General features: G+C 35.9%; 1 protein-coding gene across 8 annotated transcripts in view; it reads right to left on the bottom strand.

Annotated features, from left to right (window-relative positions):
* The window catches only part of LOC105485209 (neurofibromin 1), a 291,308-nt gene that overhangs the window by 31,972 nt on the left and 245,032 nt on the right, over positions 1 to 14,304 (bottom strand). For all 8 annotated transcript variants that reach the window (XM_011747440.3, XM_011747435.3, XM_011747438.3 and 5 more), the window contains 9 exons: positions 11,994 to 12,196; positions 7,847 to 8,040; positions 6,440 to 6,580; positions 6,009 to 6,288; positions 5,357 to 5,571; positions 5,063 to 5,124; positions 4,797 to 4,911; positions 4,138 to 4,239; positions 2,317 to 2,457 (listed from right to left, as the gene is read on the bottom strand). In XM_011747440.3, the coding sequence (XP_011745742.2) occupies positions 2,317 to 2,457; positions 4,138 to 4,239; positions 4,797 to 4,911; positions 5,063 to 5,124; positions 5,357 to 5,571; positions 6,009 to 6,288; positions 6,440 to 6,580; positions 7,847 to 8,040; positions 11,994 to 12,196 (1,453 nt within the window). The remainder of the gene's footprint in view (positions 1 to 2,316; positions 2,458 to 4,137; positions 4,240 to 4,796; positions 4,912 to 5,062; positions 5,125 to 5,356; positions 5,572 to 6,008; positions 6,289 to 6,439; positions 6,581 to 7,846; positions 8,041 to 11,993; positions 12,197 to 14,304) is intronic.

The raw sequence follows: 14,304 nt of genomic DNA, 5'->3' as shown, positions 1-14,304 counted from the left end.
ATTTTGTGTCCATATATCTCAGACCCATAGCTGTTTCAGGTTCACACTACATCTGGTAGTCTGAACTAATAATGTTTAGACCAAGTATCTTTACACTTAAAACCATAATCCTGTTCTTTCTACCCACAGTTCAGTTAATTTCACTTCAGGCACATCTCATTGTATATACATATTCTTTTAAAAACATTCCCCTCTTTTCTCCTAGACACTTCCCATTTTTATCCAAAGACAAAACGGACATAATTTCACACTATTTTATTCTCTCCTCTATTCTCTATGAACTAAAATCCAACCCCAATCAGATCTCCATTTTACAAATTAGAAAGGAACTAAGAAGTAACTTGTGTAGGGAGACCCCTGAAACTATTGCTACAGAATCAAAGAGGAAATGCTCCTGATTATTGTAAATACAAAATTGCATGCAGGATTGTGTAAAGACAATGCCAGGATGGACTGCCAGAATGAGCCAACAGCATGTGATGTGCTTTCCCCCTGCAGAGAGCCTATGAACAGATGTGCAGTCAGGGAGGTTTCACATCACCAAGATTCCTATCCCAGAAAAGCAGATGTTCATAGCTCTAGGAATGGAATGCGACCCTTGTGGAGAGCCTATAAACGGACACATGAGGGGTGCCTGTTCATATGGATAAGATAGGGCTATAAATGCCCTCATCTTGCCACAGCTCTTCTAGGCCTCTTTAGGGTTAAGGCATACTCCCTTCTGAGAATTTCTGGTCTAACAGGTTGTCTAGCTTCACATCCTGTTTCTATGGATTGTTTGTAACCAGCTTTTGCTGCAACTGTTACTGCTGATTAATATCTTACTAATCAGAGGTTATGGAGAGACTGTGCTTCTGTTTTAAGGCTCTGTTAGAAATTACTGATGCACACACTGTATTATAAATTCTTATCTCTGTATACTGTACTTCTGCATACAGATACTATGTTAAAGAATTACTTTCACCCCATGTGACCATCTCACCTCATAATCAAATGACCCTAAATCCCTCACTAACCTACCCCCGCCCTCACTAAACTTAATAATAAATGCTGGTACATCCAGTGCATTGACGGCATCACAGGACCAGAAGGCGGTGACCCCCCTGGACCCAGCTTTCACTATCTTGTGTGTGTCTATTATTTCTCGACCTGCCAATCTGCCTGGGAACAAAGAGCGAGCCCCGTTGCATTGCAGGCTGCTGGCCAGATCCCGCAACAAACTTGCCCATGTTCATATATATATACACATACACACACACATGCATGCGCATGCGCGCACACACACACACCACTAGCACCCCTCCTAACATTTATTAACCTTAACTGGAGTTGGATTTTATATATGTTTTTTATATACACACACACACACACACTCTTTATATATGTATGCACATACATTACATATATGTGTGTGTGTATAATATATGTATACACACATTTTTTTTTTGGAGACAGGGTCGCGCTCTGTTGCCCAAGCTGGAGTGCAGTGGTGTGATCTCGGCTCATTGCAAGCTCTGCTTCTCAGACTCAAGCAATCCTCCTACCTCACCTCCCAAGTAGCTGGGATTACAGATGCATGCTACCATGCCCAGCTAATTTTTGCCTTTTTTGTAGAGATGGGGTTTTGCCATGTTGCCCAGGCTGGTCTCTAACTCCTGAGCTCAACTGATCCACCTGTCTTGGCCTCTCAAAGTGCTGGGATTACAGGTGTGAACCACAATTCCTGGCCACTAATGGTATATTTTAAAGTAAGATTAGACAGAAGGAAAAAACTAGTAAAATTAAGTACCCAAAAGTTTCCTTTAGACTCTCCAGCTTCCTTATCTACTATGAATTATACCTATTTTTCATTAAGTGGCATTATTAAGTAAAAATAAGATTACTTTTATATTATTTCTTCACTTGTGAAATGGGTGGCAGAGAATGCTAACCTTTACCTTAAGGTTATGAAAATTAAAAATAATAGTGCTTAGCATATAGCCTGGCATGGTAGCTATTAATATTATTACCATGTATTATTTATCCTCATTCTGTAAGGATAATCATGTATTATTTATCCTTATTCTGGAATTCTACTAGTATTAGGCCAGTACTTTTTTTTGTTTTTTTTTTGCTATTTTTATATAAAAAATATGCATTTGAGTTTACATAGTTCTTTATGAGCTGGTAAGGAAATATACTCGCAATAAGTTACATTAAAGAAATTCATATTTAAGTTATGGACTTCTTGTGATTTTAAAAGAAGAGCAACAATAAAAGATGGAAGAGTATTCTAAATTTGAGTAATCTAGGAACCTCAAGGGAAAGCTTGCTTACCTTGTCATTGAATATACGGAGACTATCTAAAGTATGCAGGTTTTGTTCAAGAAGTGCCGTGCCTGCTGAATACAAGTTGACTTCATCAAGCTGCAGCACAGCCACAGCTACCCAAAAGAGAGCTTTGTGCAGAGGTGAGTCCTGGCAAAGGAGACATGTTTGAGGCTAGTAAGATGAATCATGATGTAGTCTCTTTCAAAACACACTGCAGTAAAAAATAAAGCAGCTTATCTTCCTAAATTACCCAGGTTTTCTCTTTTGGGGAAGATAAAGATACAGGTAAGCTCTTCACCTTTCCATATGTATAACTAAAGACACTGTTAGCTGGGCTGAGAGCATTACTTAGCACCTCCTTTGACTTCTCCCTGTTCTTTGACTTCTAAATCCAGTCACTAAGGTTTGTCGATTCTTCTAGAGTAGTCTCTTTTGTATCTGTCATTTCTTTCTTATTGCTAATGACATTACCACATGCCAACCTTCTTTATTATAAAGGTGGATTCTTTTTACCTCAGTTTCTCCCTACTCCAATCCACTGTGCACACTATCACGAGGATCTAAGTCCTGCTTTCATCACATGACTTGCCTGCTTAAAAACTGTACATTTCCAAACTCTTTTCTGAACAATGCTGAATATGGGATGAGGTCTATCCAGTCCTCACAACTTTCCCTCTCTTGATTCCTTTGAAAAGTTTCTCCATTACAACTAGAATGTTCTACCCACCTTCCCTCCATTGTCCCGGCATTCTTGTGCAGCTCTCTCCCCTTCTCTCTACCTACATTAACTCCTGTGTTTCCCTTTAACTTTAGTTTAAACTCTGTCTTTTCAACTTCTTGTCACCCTTAACCAGTATGGTAATCTCTTGCTGCTCCGAATTAAAAGCATGTATTATTGGCAATCCTTATTTAGCACTGTGATATTAGGGAAAATACATGGACTTTAGAGTCAAATAGTATCGCATTAGAATCATGGTTCTTTTATTAGGTATGTGACCTTGGGCAAGTTATTTAGCCCTTCTGAGCTCATCTTCACTTATAAGATGGGGACCAGAGAACCATTTTGTATAATATAAAATTAGGATGTTTGTAGACAAACCAGGAATATAACAGGTATTTATTTCTCTGTTATCTCTCCCAAGTCTGGCATACCTTTGTACTCAAATCACAGAATTAAACTACTTTAGAACTGGAGGGTAACACTATGCCATTATCTAATCTAAGATTTTTCATTTTATTAATATGAAAACATGATGTCCAGATATATTAAATATAAAAATGGGTTAAGCTCAGATGGCCACATCATTTTACTCCTTTTAAATATCATCTTCATTTGGCACCCAAACTCTTATGATGATCAAGTATACTTCTCTCAGATCTAATTTCTCCATAGTAATAATCACTAACATACTATGTATTTGGTTTACTTTATTATCCACTCACTCCCCAACCTCCACACCCACCCCAGAAAGTAAGCTCCATGAGAGCAGTGAGTTTTATGGGCTTTGTTAGTACTCTATCTCTAGCGCCTGAAACAGTCCTTGGCAATAGCAGATAATCAATACTTATAAGATAAAATAATTAAGAATATATACCTATCTTTCCTTTAGCACTGATGAGACAAAAAACTTATAAGCACTTGAGAACATACTAGCCATACTTACTCTTCTCCTAATATAACTACTTCAAACAACTAAGAGGTTCTACTTTAACTATAGCTTTTTCATTATAACTTATTCTCATCTTATTTTCTAAACTCTTTGAAAGAAAGTAAAATTCAACACTGATACCCAAAATGAATGTGCTCATTTTCTGTACAGTAATTACCTTATTAAGAAGTGGCTGTAATTTGGTTAGTGCTATTACTGTAGCTTCTATCAGAACTTGACTGTTGTAAGTATCAGGTCCTTTTAAGCAACTCTCAAGTGCCTTTTAGGAAAACAGAATTTTTTATTTTACTTTCATTGAAATAAAACATTAACTCCTAAACTGAATCTCAGAATGAATTCAGAAGGAACATTTACTTATTTAATAAATGCTAGAATGATTTCTAATGCTATGGTGATCTTCGTAGCTAGCTTAATGTACATTTGTTTTCTTATGTTTTGATATTTCTACATTATAAGAGTCAGACATTATGATAGTAATTACAAATTAAATAATTTTATACAAGGCTATAGTCTTACCATATAATTAAATACTTTGAAAACTGGTAAAATACTAAGTGTACCTGCTTAGCAAAAGAGGCAACATATTTTATTTTAAAGACATCTTCCTTATCGAAGTAATCAGAGTTTACAAATAAAGACAGCTTCTTTAGAGAAGACTTCAAATAATTACAATAAATAATCAAAATACATTTTAAAGGCTTAATAAGTAACATATTTTATTGACCTCAAATTTAAATGTCTTTTAGAAAAATGAAAGATATGCTTTACAACTTGAGAACCATAAATATTTGGGAGAAGTGAGGGTGGAACAGGTACCTTGCTAAGAATACGGATAATCTGCTTTATCTGCCCATGAGACACTCGTTTGCTAATACACCCAAAGACAACAAGAGCTCTTGGTTGCAGGGATGGATTATACTGGAATGCAAATCTGCAATTAAAAGATCCACAGAACTTATAAAAACCTTTGTGTTTATATATACTAAATAATAAATTATAAATTATAATATTGATCATACAGTAACAGCTGTATTTTCAACAATACACATATTTTTACAACTTATATTTAATTTGGGACATACCTTTGAGCTAGTTCTGTCCACTGGTCCAGCCACTTGCACGTTGGAATATCTCTCATGCATGCCTAAAAAAGGGGATACTCTGAATACATATGTGCATAAATATTTTTAGAACTGTTAAATGTTTATTGTGATGTCATTAAGTGACCTATCTGTTACCAATAACACAGTCCATCAAGTGTTTTATTTAAGCATTAAGTGCAAAATAGCACAATAAACCAGTATTTCTTCTATATAGTATTTACATATTTTTAAAAAAAGATTTTAACTTAGTTTCTTATCATTTGCCTTCTCTACCTCCATGATCTCCAATAAAGCTTCTGTGACTGTTTCCAAGGATGTCAAAGCAAAAGTCTCTCTCTCATAGGAGCCAGGAGAGAATGACCTGTCCCGGTAACTGGAACGGAAGGCAATGACAGCAGCTGACTTGACTTTGCTAATGCCAAACAGCAAGTAAAATTTGGGTAATGAGAATTCTGTCAGACTGAGTCTCAAAACTTGCTTGGTCTCTTCTGTAAGAGAATAAAGGAACAAGTGAAGACAGAAAATATTACTTTTTAATTTCTAAAGTTCCATGCTTCATTTTGAATTTAGAAAATCTGAATACCATATAAAAATTACATAATCAAACCTCTAGATACATTGTATTAATGCTTCTTGCTTCATTTATCTACAAATTAGTGCTGGTAATGGAACATGGTCAACTGGCACTGAGTATTCTGCTTATGGGATAACTACAAGGGTCTACACGACAAGTATGCTTTATTATAGCTTGATATAGAATGGAAGTAATTTATTTTCTTTTTGGTAATATTGCATATCATTACCACAGGCTTAAATTAGCAACTTGGTGTTAGGGCACCAACATAAATAAGATAATCCATATTGATCAGGTGAAGTAAAATGGAGAAAGGAACTGGTAAACACAAATTCCTTTCCGAGAACTTACCACTAAAATGAAGCTGTGAACAAGTACACAGAGAGTGAATGATATTAATGACCAGTCCATGTGTGGAAGCTCTAAGGGAGAGCGGACCTGTGGCTACTAAGAAAGTAACAACGTGGAAGAGGTAGGGAAGATGAGCTGCCACATCAAGGGAATTGTTGAAGGACAGCATCAGCATGTAGCGTGCTAAAATAGCAATATCATCCCACATAAGATGTTGTTCTAAAGTAGGAGTTGGAGATAAGCATGTCTTGTCAATTATTTTGCACATCCTTCCAATAACCTGTAAAGAAGCAAGTTTTTTTTTTTTTAAAAACATGGGACTAAAAGTTTTAGCACAAAAGAGTTCAGTTTAAAAGTAATTACAAAACAAAAAACCTCCTGATGATAAAACAGATATGCTATAGTACAGAGGGCAAAAGAAAAGTGATTACCTTGCTTGAAACCAATTTCACATTTCCAGAAGCCAAAGCTACAGCAGTATCTGCCATCACCTCAGCTTTTATTGATCCCAAGCCACCTGTTGCACTGGTTTTGATGAAACTGTCTAGTACAACATCAAGCAGATCTGTAATCTAGTTGAAGAAGGAAAATAACATGTTTTTAATCACTCTACCAATTTTTAATTTAAAAATATTCATTGGAACAGCCTAATCAATATGAAAATTCTATTTTACCTGAGGCCTCAAAAATACTAGATTTTATTTACAGACCTGTCAGTAAATACAATTTATTATAAAATATCCAGGAAAGGATGAGTATATGTATTTGATTCCTTCAGAGATTAAGAGACTGGCATTCAAAAATTTTAAATCTCTATCAATACTATCTTCAGTCACTTGCAAAGTATCTCTGTGCTTTTCTAAGACAGTAATGTAGGATCAATATAAAATAGTTATTTGAAAATACAGAGCTGGGTGCAGTGGCTCACGCTTGTAATCTCAGCACTTGGGGAGGCTGAGGCAGGTGGATTGCTTGAGGCCAGGCGTTCAAGGCCAGCCTGGGCGACATAGCAAAAACCCATCTCTACAAAAAAAAAAAAAAAAATTAGCCAGATGTGTTGGTGTGCACCTGTAGGCCCAGCTACTTGGGAGGATGAGGTGGAAGAGTCACTTGAGCCTGGGAAGCAGAGGTTGCAATAAGCCGAGACTGCACTACTGCATTCCAGCCTAGGCAACAGAGTGAGACCCAGTCTCAAAAAAAAAAATAAAATATAGGAAATGACATCAAGTACCAGGATGTTTTCTAGGGCTGTAACACTGGCTCTAAGGTTATTTCAAATTATTTGGAAGAGCAGCAGCAGTGTTTGAGTGAGGACATTATTTCCTTAATTGATTACTCTGAAGAAATGATATGCCTAATTCTTGTCAGATAAAAATAAAATTTACATTATATCCTATTTTAGTACTGGCATTCTTATGTAGAACTATAAATGAAAGCAGATGTCCCAAATAGCATCAATAAGAAGAAACATCTACTGACACCTTTGGAATGTAGAGAATTAGAATAAAGCACTATTTACTAGAAATGTCATCAGATTTCTACAGTTCTATATTTTATATATATATATAAAAGCTAGTTATTTGCACAGTCTATAATTATGCCAAGAAGGAGACTGTGCAAATCACTAGCTTTTCTCTGGCTCTGAGATATGCACTAGACATTTACAATTTTGAATCAGATGAAGAGCTGGGTGAGTGTCTACATGCTTTCTGAAGGAGGAAATTGTGCTTTTTACAACTCTATCCCTAGTATCTGGGGCAGTGCTTTGCCCAACATGGGCACCAGATAAATACCTGCATAAAGGAGATACTAGATAAATATTTGAGCAAACTCAATACCTGCCCAAGGCTTCCCCATATTTTTGCTTGAATAGATGGGTACATCTGTTTTTCATTGATGGTCATTGTTATCAGCTTGTCAAGAATAGCAGTAACTCTTTGTCGTTTGGCATCATCATTATGCTTGCAAAAACGAACTAGATTTGACAGCCATGGAGTCATGTATTCCAAACAAAGGTGTTTCAATTCAATACCTGGAAAAAAATACACTATTAGCATGTGATGGTCAATGAAAATCACATCAACAATTACTTAATATTAAGAATTCAGGGAAAAAACGGTAAAAGGTAAAGACCATTACCTAGAATCAGGCCTGGAGAAAAGAGACTTGGCAAATGTATTTTTGTAGAGGTGAAGAAAGAACAGTCCTTGAAGAAAGTAATTTTAAAAGCCAGTAAGCCAATTTTTGAAAAGTTTTGTCTCATTTTCCTCCATTTTAGTCCTTTCTTCTTAAAAAGTTGTTTTATTCTCATTATAAAAGGAAAATGTGGTAATCACAGAAAGTTTGGTAAAAGGAAAGCATCACCGCAAAAATGAAAACTGTATTAACATCGGTGTATCATCTCATCTCTCCTCAGGCTTTCAAATTTATGTAGACTTAATGTACATTTATGTGTGTGTACATAAGTATAATCCACTCTCACTCCCCCACAAAAACTGGGATTATGTTATACATGCACTATGCTCTGAATATTCTTTTCAGTGATTACACTTAGATTATTATTATTTTTTGAGACAGAGTCTCGCTCTGTCACTCAGGCTGGAGTGCAGTGGCTTGATTTGGGCTCACTGCAACCTCCACCTCCCGGGTTCACGCCATTCTCCTGTCTCAGCCTCCCGAGTAGCTGGGACTACAGGCACCTGCCACCACACCCAGCTAATTTTTTGTTTTCCTATTTTTAGTAGAGGCGGGGTGTCACCGTGTTAGCCAGGATTGGTCTCGATCTCCAGACCTCGTGATCCGCCCACCTCAGCCTCCCAAAGTGCTGGGATTACAGGAGTGAGCCACTGCGCCTGACCTATACTGAGATTGTTTATTCAACATTACAAATTCTGTGAACTTTTTTTTAACTTACTTGAAAAAGCTTCACATTTATAAGACAAAAATTGTACAAAAATTTATACACTTTACCTAAAGTCTCAAAGAATTTTTAAAATTGTAAAATGTACACAACATAAAATTTACCATTTTAACTATTTTTAAACGTACAGTTCTGTGGCTTTACCCATTTTTAAGGGCACAGTTCAGTGGCACTGAGTACATTCAAATCATTGTGCAGCCATCACCACCATTCATCTCCAGAACCTTTTCATCTTCCAAACTGAAATTCTGTAACAAAGCCATTTTTTAATGGCTTCATATTATTGCATCAGATGGAGAACCAATAATTTAATCAGTTCCTTATTCTTTGGCTTTTGGCCGGTTCATTTTTTTGCTATTATGAATAATATCATATGAAGTTCTAAAGTAGGCAAAATAAATCTATGCAATAGAGGTCATAATAGTGTTTACTCTTGCTGAAGGGAGGGTACTGAGTATATCCCTCTGGATGCTGGAAATGTTCTGTCTTGATCTGGAGATACTTTCATGATGTATTTGCGTGTAAAAGTTCATCAAGCTGTTGACTTAAGATCTTGCACTTTACTGATAAGATACACCCTCAATTAAAACATCTACATAAAAATAATGCTATAATAAACATCTTAACATTATTTAGGATAAACGCTAAAAAGCAGAATTATGAGGACAAAAGGTATGAATAGTCTTAAGGTCTTGTTATCCACTTCCAAATGCCTTTCTAGAAAAATTGCCCATACTCACAATTCCACAGACCACCAGGAATAGATCTTAAAAAAAAACTTTGCCAAGCTGATAACTAAATATATTATCTCACTATTCTTTCAATTTGCTTTTATTAGTGAATTTCTTAAAATATAAATATATATATTTTTTGAGATGGGAGCCTCACTATGTTGTGCAGACTGGTCTCAAACTCCTGGGCTTAGCGATCCTCCTGAGTAGGTGGGATTATAGGCATGCGCCATGGTGCCTGGCTTTTTTCTTTTTTTGTACAAATATTCTTTTTTAAAAACATGATTTGTATGTTACTGTTAATCCACTTATTAATCTGTAAGCACTCTTCATGATTAAGGATTTCATTCATTCATTCATTCATTCATTCATTTTGAGGCGGAGTCTTTCTCTGTTGCCCAGGCTGGAGTGCAGCGGAGTGATCTCGGCTCACCACAACCTCCACCTCCTGGGTTCAGGTGATTCTCCTGCCTCAGCCTCCTGAGTAGCTGGGATTACAGGCATGCACCACCAAGCCCGGCTAATTTTTGCATTTTTAGTAGAGAGGGGATTTCACCATATTGGCCAGGCTGGCCTCGAACTCCTGACCTTGTGATCCACCCACCTTGGCCTCCCAAAGTGCTGGGATTATAGGCATGAACCACTGTGCCCGGCCGATTGAGGATATTAATCATTTATCATATTTGCTCCAAGTGTATTTCATAGTTTTTAATTATCTTCACTTGTGTTTATTTTTTAGTAGACATGTTTTGAAGTTTTATGTAGTCAAATCTGTTTGCTATTTCCTTTGTTTCATTCTATTCCTTTTTTACTTCATATGTCCTTACTCATCTAGAAAGCAATTAAATATTCACTAGTTCCTCTTCTTTTTAAAATGGTTCTAAGCTTTTATATACAACTTTAAAAAATTTATTTTATTTTATTTTTTTTTAAATAGAGACAGGCTCTCACTCTACCATCCAAGCTGGAGTGCAGTGGTACAATGATAGCTCACTATAGCCCTGACCTCTGGGGCTCTAGCAATCCTCCAGGCACAATCCTCTTGCCTCAACCTCCCAAAGTGCTGGGATTACAGGCGTGAGCCACCACACATAGTCCTACTCAACTCTTAAATACAGGCAGAACACACTTGGTATCCTGTGGTGTATGGTGAAGATGAAGACCTAATTTAAGTCATTTCCCAACTTCATTTCTTAAATGACTTAATCTCTCCCGCATCAGTTTGTGATGCTTCTTTATCAATCTGTTTCTCTTAAACTGATCTGATGGCTGATTCTTGCACACGTATGTTTTAATTATTGTACTGCTATAAAGTGTTCAGACATCTGTACTATCAAGTCTCAAGTCTCCTTTCAATATTTTCTTAGCTATTTTTGCACTTTTATGTAGAATTTAGAATCACTTAAGTTCTATCTCCATTCTCAATCCTCAAATACCATGGTTATTTTGATGAAATTACATTAAATTTGTAATAATCTGGGAAGAATTGTTCATGCGGGAATACAATATGCCTTTACATTCACTCAAATCTTTTCTCATATTAATATTTATCACTAAAGTTTATATTTTCCTTGTTTTGTCTGTCCTACACATTGTTTTTTGTTAGGGTTATATTCCTACATCTCTTACCTGAAAAAGCGTCTTAGTGAATTGCTGAAGCTTTTAATGATCTAATATAGAAAAATCAAGAAATATGTTTGAATGCAGAAAAAAAAGTTTTATGTATTACTGGAAAAGGAAAGGGAAGAAAAGGTCAGGAAATATGTTGGGAGAAGATCAACATTTATAAAGCGATTGGATATAAAGATGGACAAATATAAAGAGTGGATGTTAAATTTATGAGACTTAGTTAATACCAAGTCAGAACTGACTCAGGGCCCTGTATTATGTGCCACTGTGCTTGCTCTCCGTGAACTGTACATGTACTTTAAAATTATTGTTCAAAGTCAACCTGAAGAAAAGAGAAAATGATTAGTTCTCTAAAATTAAGGAGGCAACATGGATACTTATGTGAACTTTTCTGCAAAAAAGAGAAATGCTGAAGCTACTTAAACTGTAACAGTGAAGAAAAGTAGTGGTCCAGAGTTGTGTAAAGTACCAAACTCTTGCCACTTTGCTTTTATTGTCAGAATTTTGGTGGATTTCTCAATGTGGTCTACCAAAAAGTTCCTTCAGAGTTCCTTCAGTTACAGGGTACCACAGATATAAAATCAGAAGAGGAAAAAAAGTAAAAATATAAGTGAAAGGCTTCACTGGCAAATTCTGAAATGAAAGGGTTTTCTTTGAATTCTCTTAGAATTATTATTAGTATTAAAGAAAATTATCATTACTTACTAGATTTGCTAAATCCAGAAATACACTCTTCCAAAAATTCTAACGTGAGGTGTGGCTCATTGGCTGCCAGTGTCTTACTAATAGAGACAATAAAGAGGGTGTTGTTGGCAGGGATACATAAACCTGATGTCTCTAGTAACTGGCCCTCGATTTTTAAATTAAAGGTACAAGTTAAGGCACACAGAAGATTATAGGCAGCTGACCTAGAAGAAAACACAAATGAAGTTGTTTTAAAACGTATTTTTCCTTATAGTTCCAAAATGTTTTCATAACATACAATTTGTGATTCTATTACAAAGTATGATCAACTATTTTTAAGTTTTATGATCAATTAGAAATAAGATGCTATAATTCCACAGTAAAACCAAAATACCCCTTAATCATTTAGGGATTTTATAAAAAGGGAGACACTTCATATAACCATAAGAGCACTGTGAGGCTCCTACGACAGAGAGGCGGGGTGCAGGCTTTCCTAAAATCAATCTTACTGGGACACAAAATATGAAAGGACTTATGGTCCTAAGGTGGATCAATAGAAATTAAGTCAGAATAAGGCACACAATACATTTTTAGTAAAGCCAAAACTCAAATTCTGGTTCCCTTTCCCACTAGATCCAGTTATAATGGGGATCGTAAGGACAGGTATCAGATGGCCCTTCCCTTCATCAAATTAGAATGTGAAAATCTTTAATCAGGGTCTGCTGAACTTCTTTCTGGGTGTCCTAAAAGTTACCCTACAAACTGAAGGTTAAAAACAAAATTAACTTATAATTAAGTCCTCCCATTTTTCCCTCTATGACCTCATTACATCATATACAACCACCAATATCGAAAAAAACCTGTAATATCCAGGTTTCATTGAGACCAAACATCACTTACAAATGTCTGAAAATATATTTAAGCAATTTAGGAGACGGTCTAAAACACTCAGACTCAATTTAAAAATTTTAATTTTCTCCCCCGTCCAGTAAAGGAAATAGTTTGCTCAGTAAACGTCAGGTTTTCCTTACGTCTGAATGTTTATCATGCTACTTTATTTATGCAACAACCATATAGGAGAACAAAGCCACTAGAATTTAAGTCTGCCTAAAGGCTTTTTCTCTGGGATGACATGTTTCAGCAAAAAGCAGAAGTTGTAAGAGTTTGCTTTAGGTCACTAGAGAAGAATACAGGTTTACCCAGGCTAATAATTGTTAAAAGGTTGTTTGTATTTTTCAGTGAAGGTCTTTGAATTAGAAATTAAAGGCAGGCTTACAGCTCCATGTATCTAAAATGTGAATATTAGTGTTATTGTTTCTAAGTTTATGTATCTTTTTTCTTTTTTAAAAAAATTTTAGAGTCTCACTATGTTCCCCAGGCTGGTGTGCATTGGCTATTCACAGACATGATTATAGCACACTGCAGCCTTGAACTCCTGAGCTCAAGCTGTCCTCCCGCCTCAGCTTCCTGAGTAGCTGGAACTACAGGTGTGTGCCACGGTGCTCAGCTTGTGTCTTTTACTAATTCCCAGGAATTCTAAGTTATACAATTTTGACAAAACTTTTATCCTGTGTATTTCAACACTTATAAAGAATTGGACTTCCTCAACCCAGGATAGGTGTCACAGACACCTATGAGATAAAGGAAGCAAAGCATACACAAAATCTTGCAATTTCTAAAGCCCGTCCAAGTAAATAAATCTTGATTTTTTTTTCTTTTTCCTTTTAAGTAAAGGAGAATTTGGAATCCTAAAAGGCCCACTATAAAATCTGGGCTATGTTATCCTCAGGGAAAATTTTCAGAAGAATTTACATCTGTAAAAATCTTCAAAGTCTCAAGGTACTTGAGACAAATAATTATCCTAACTTGGTAAAGGAGAGGTGCAAGGAGACGCTGGCAGGGAGGGAAAAGGTAAGATAAGAAAATACTACTTACCAAGTATAAACTATTCGCTAGGTTGCTATGCTATACTACTACACATACTATTTTTTAAGCTTTTGTAGGTATATGAGGAAGGCAATTAACTTTATTTTACAAATGAGGAAACTAGATCTCTGAGAACTTCAGTATCTTTCTCAAAGTACATAGCAAGAAAGTGGCATATCTGTTCAAACCAAATCTACTCACTCCACAGCCATGCTCTTTCCACATGCATATTCAAATTATTAACCCTAAATGGAACCAATTACACTCTGCTCAGATGATGTATTTAAGATTTATTTTGGGAATTTTGTTAAGAGTGATGTAGGTGGAAAGTATGCAATACTGTTACCAAGTTATTAAACATTAGGCCTCCTTTTGTCAAACGATAATCTGACTTGACTTTTAAACT

The sequence above is a fragment of the Macaca nemestrina genome, chromosome 17 (assembly GCF_043159975.1).
Source record: "Macaca nemestrina isolate mMacNem1 chromosome 17, mMacNem.hap1, whole genome shotgun sequence".
NCBI classification, from domain to species: domain Eukaryota; kingdom Metazoa; phylum Chordata; class Mammalia; order Primates; family Cercopithecidae; genus Macaca; species Macaca nemestrina.
This window is presented reverse-complemented; position numbering and strand designations above follow the sequence as displayed.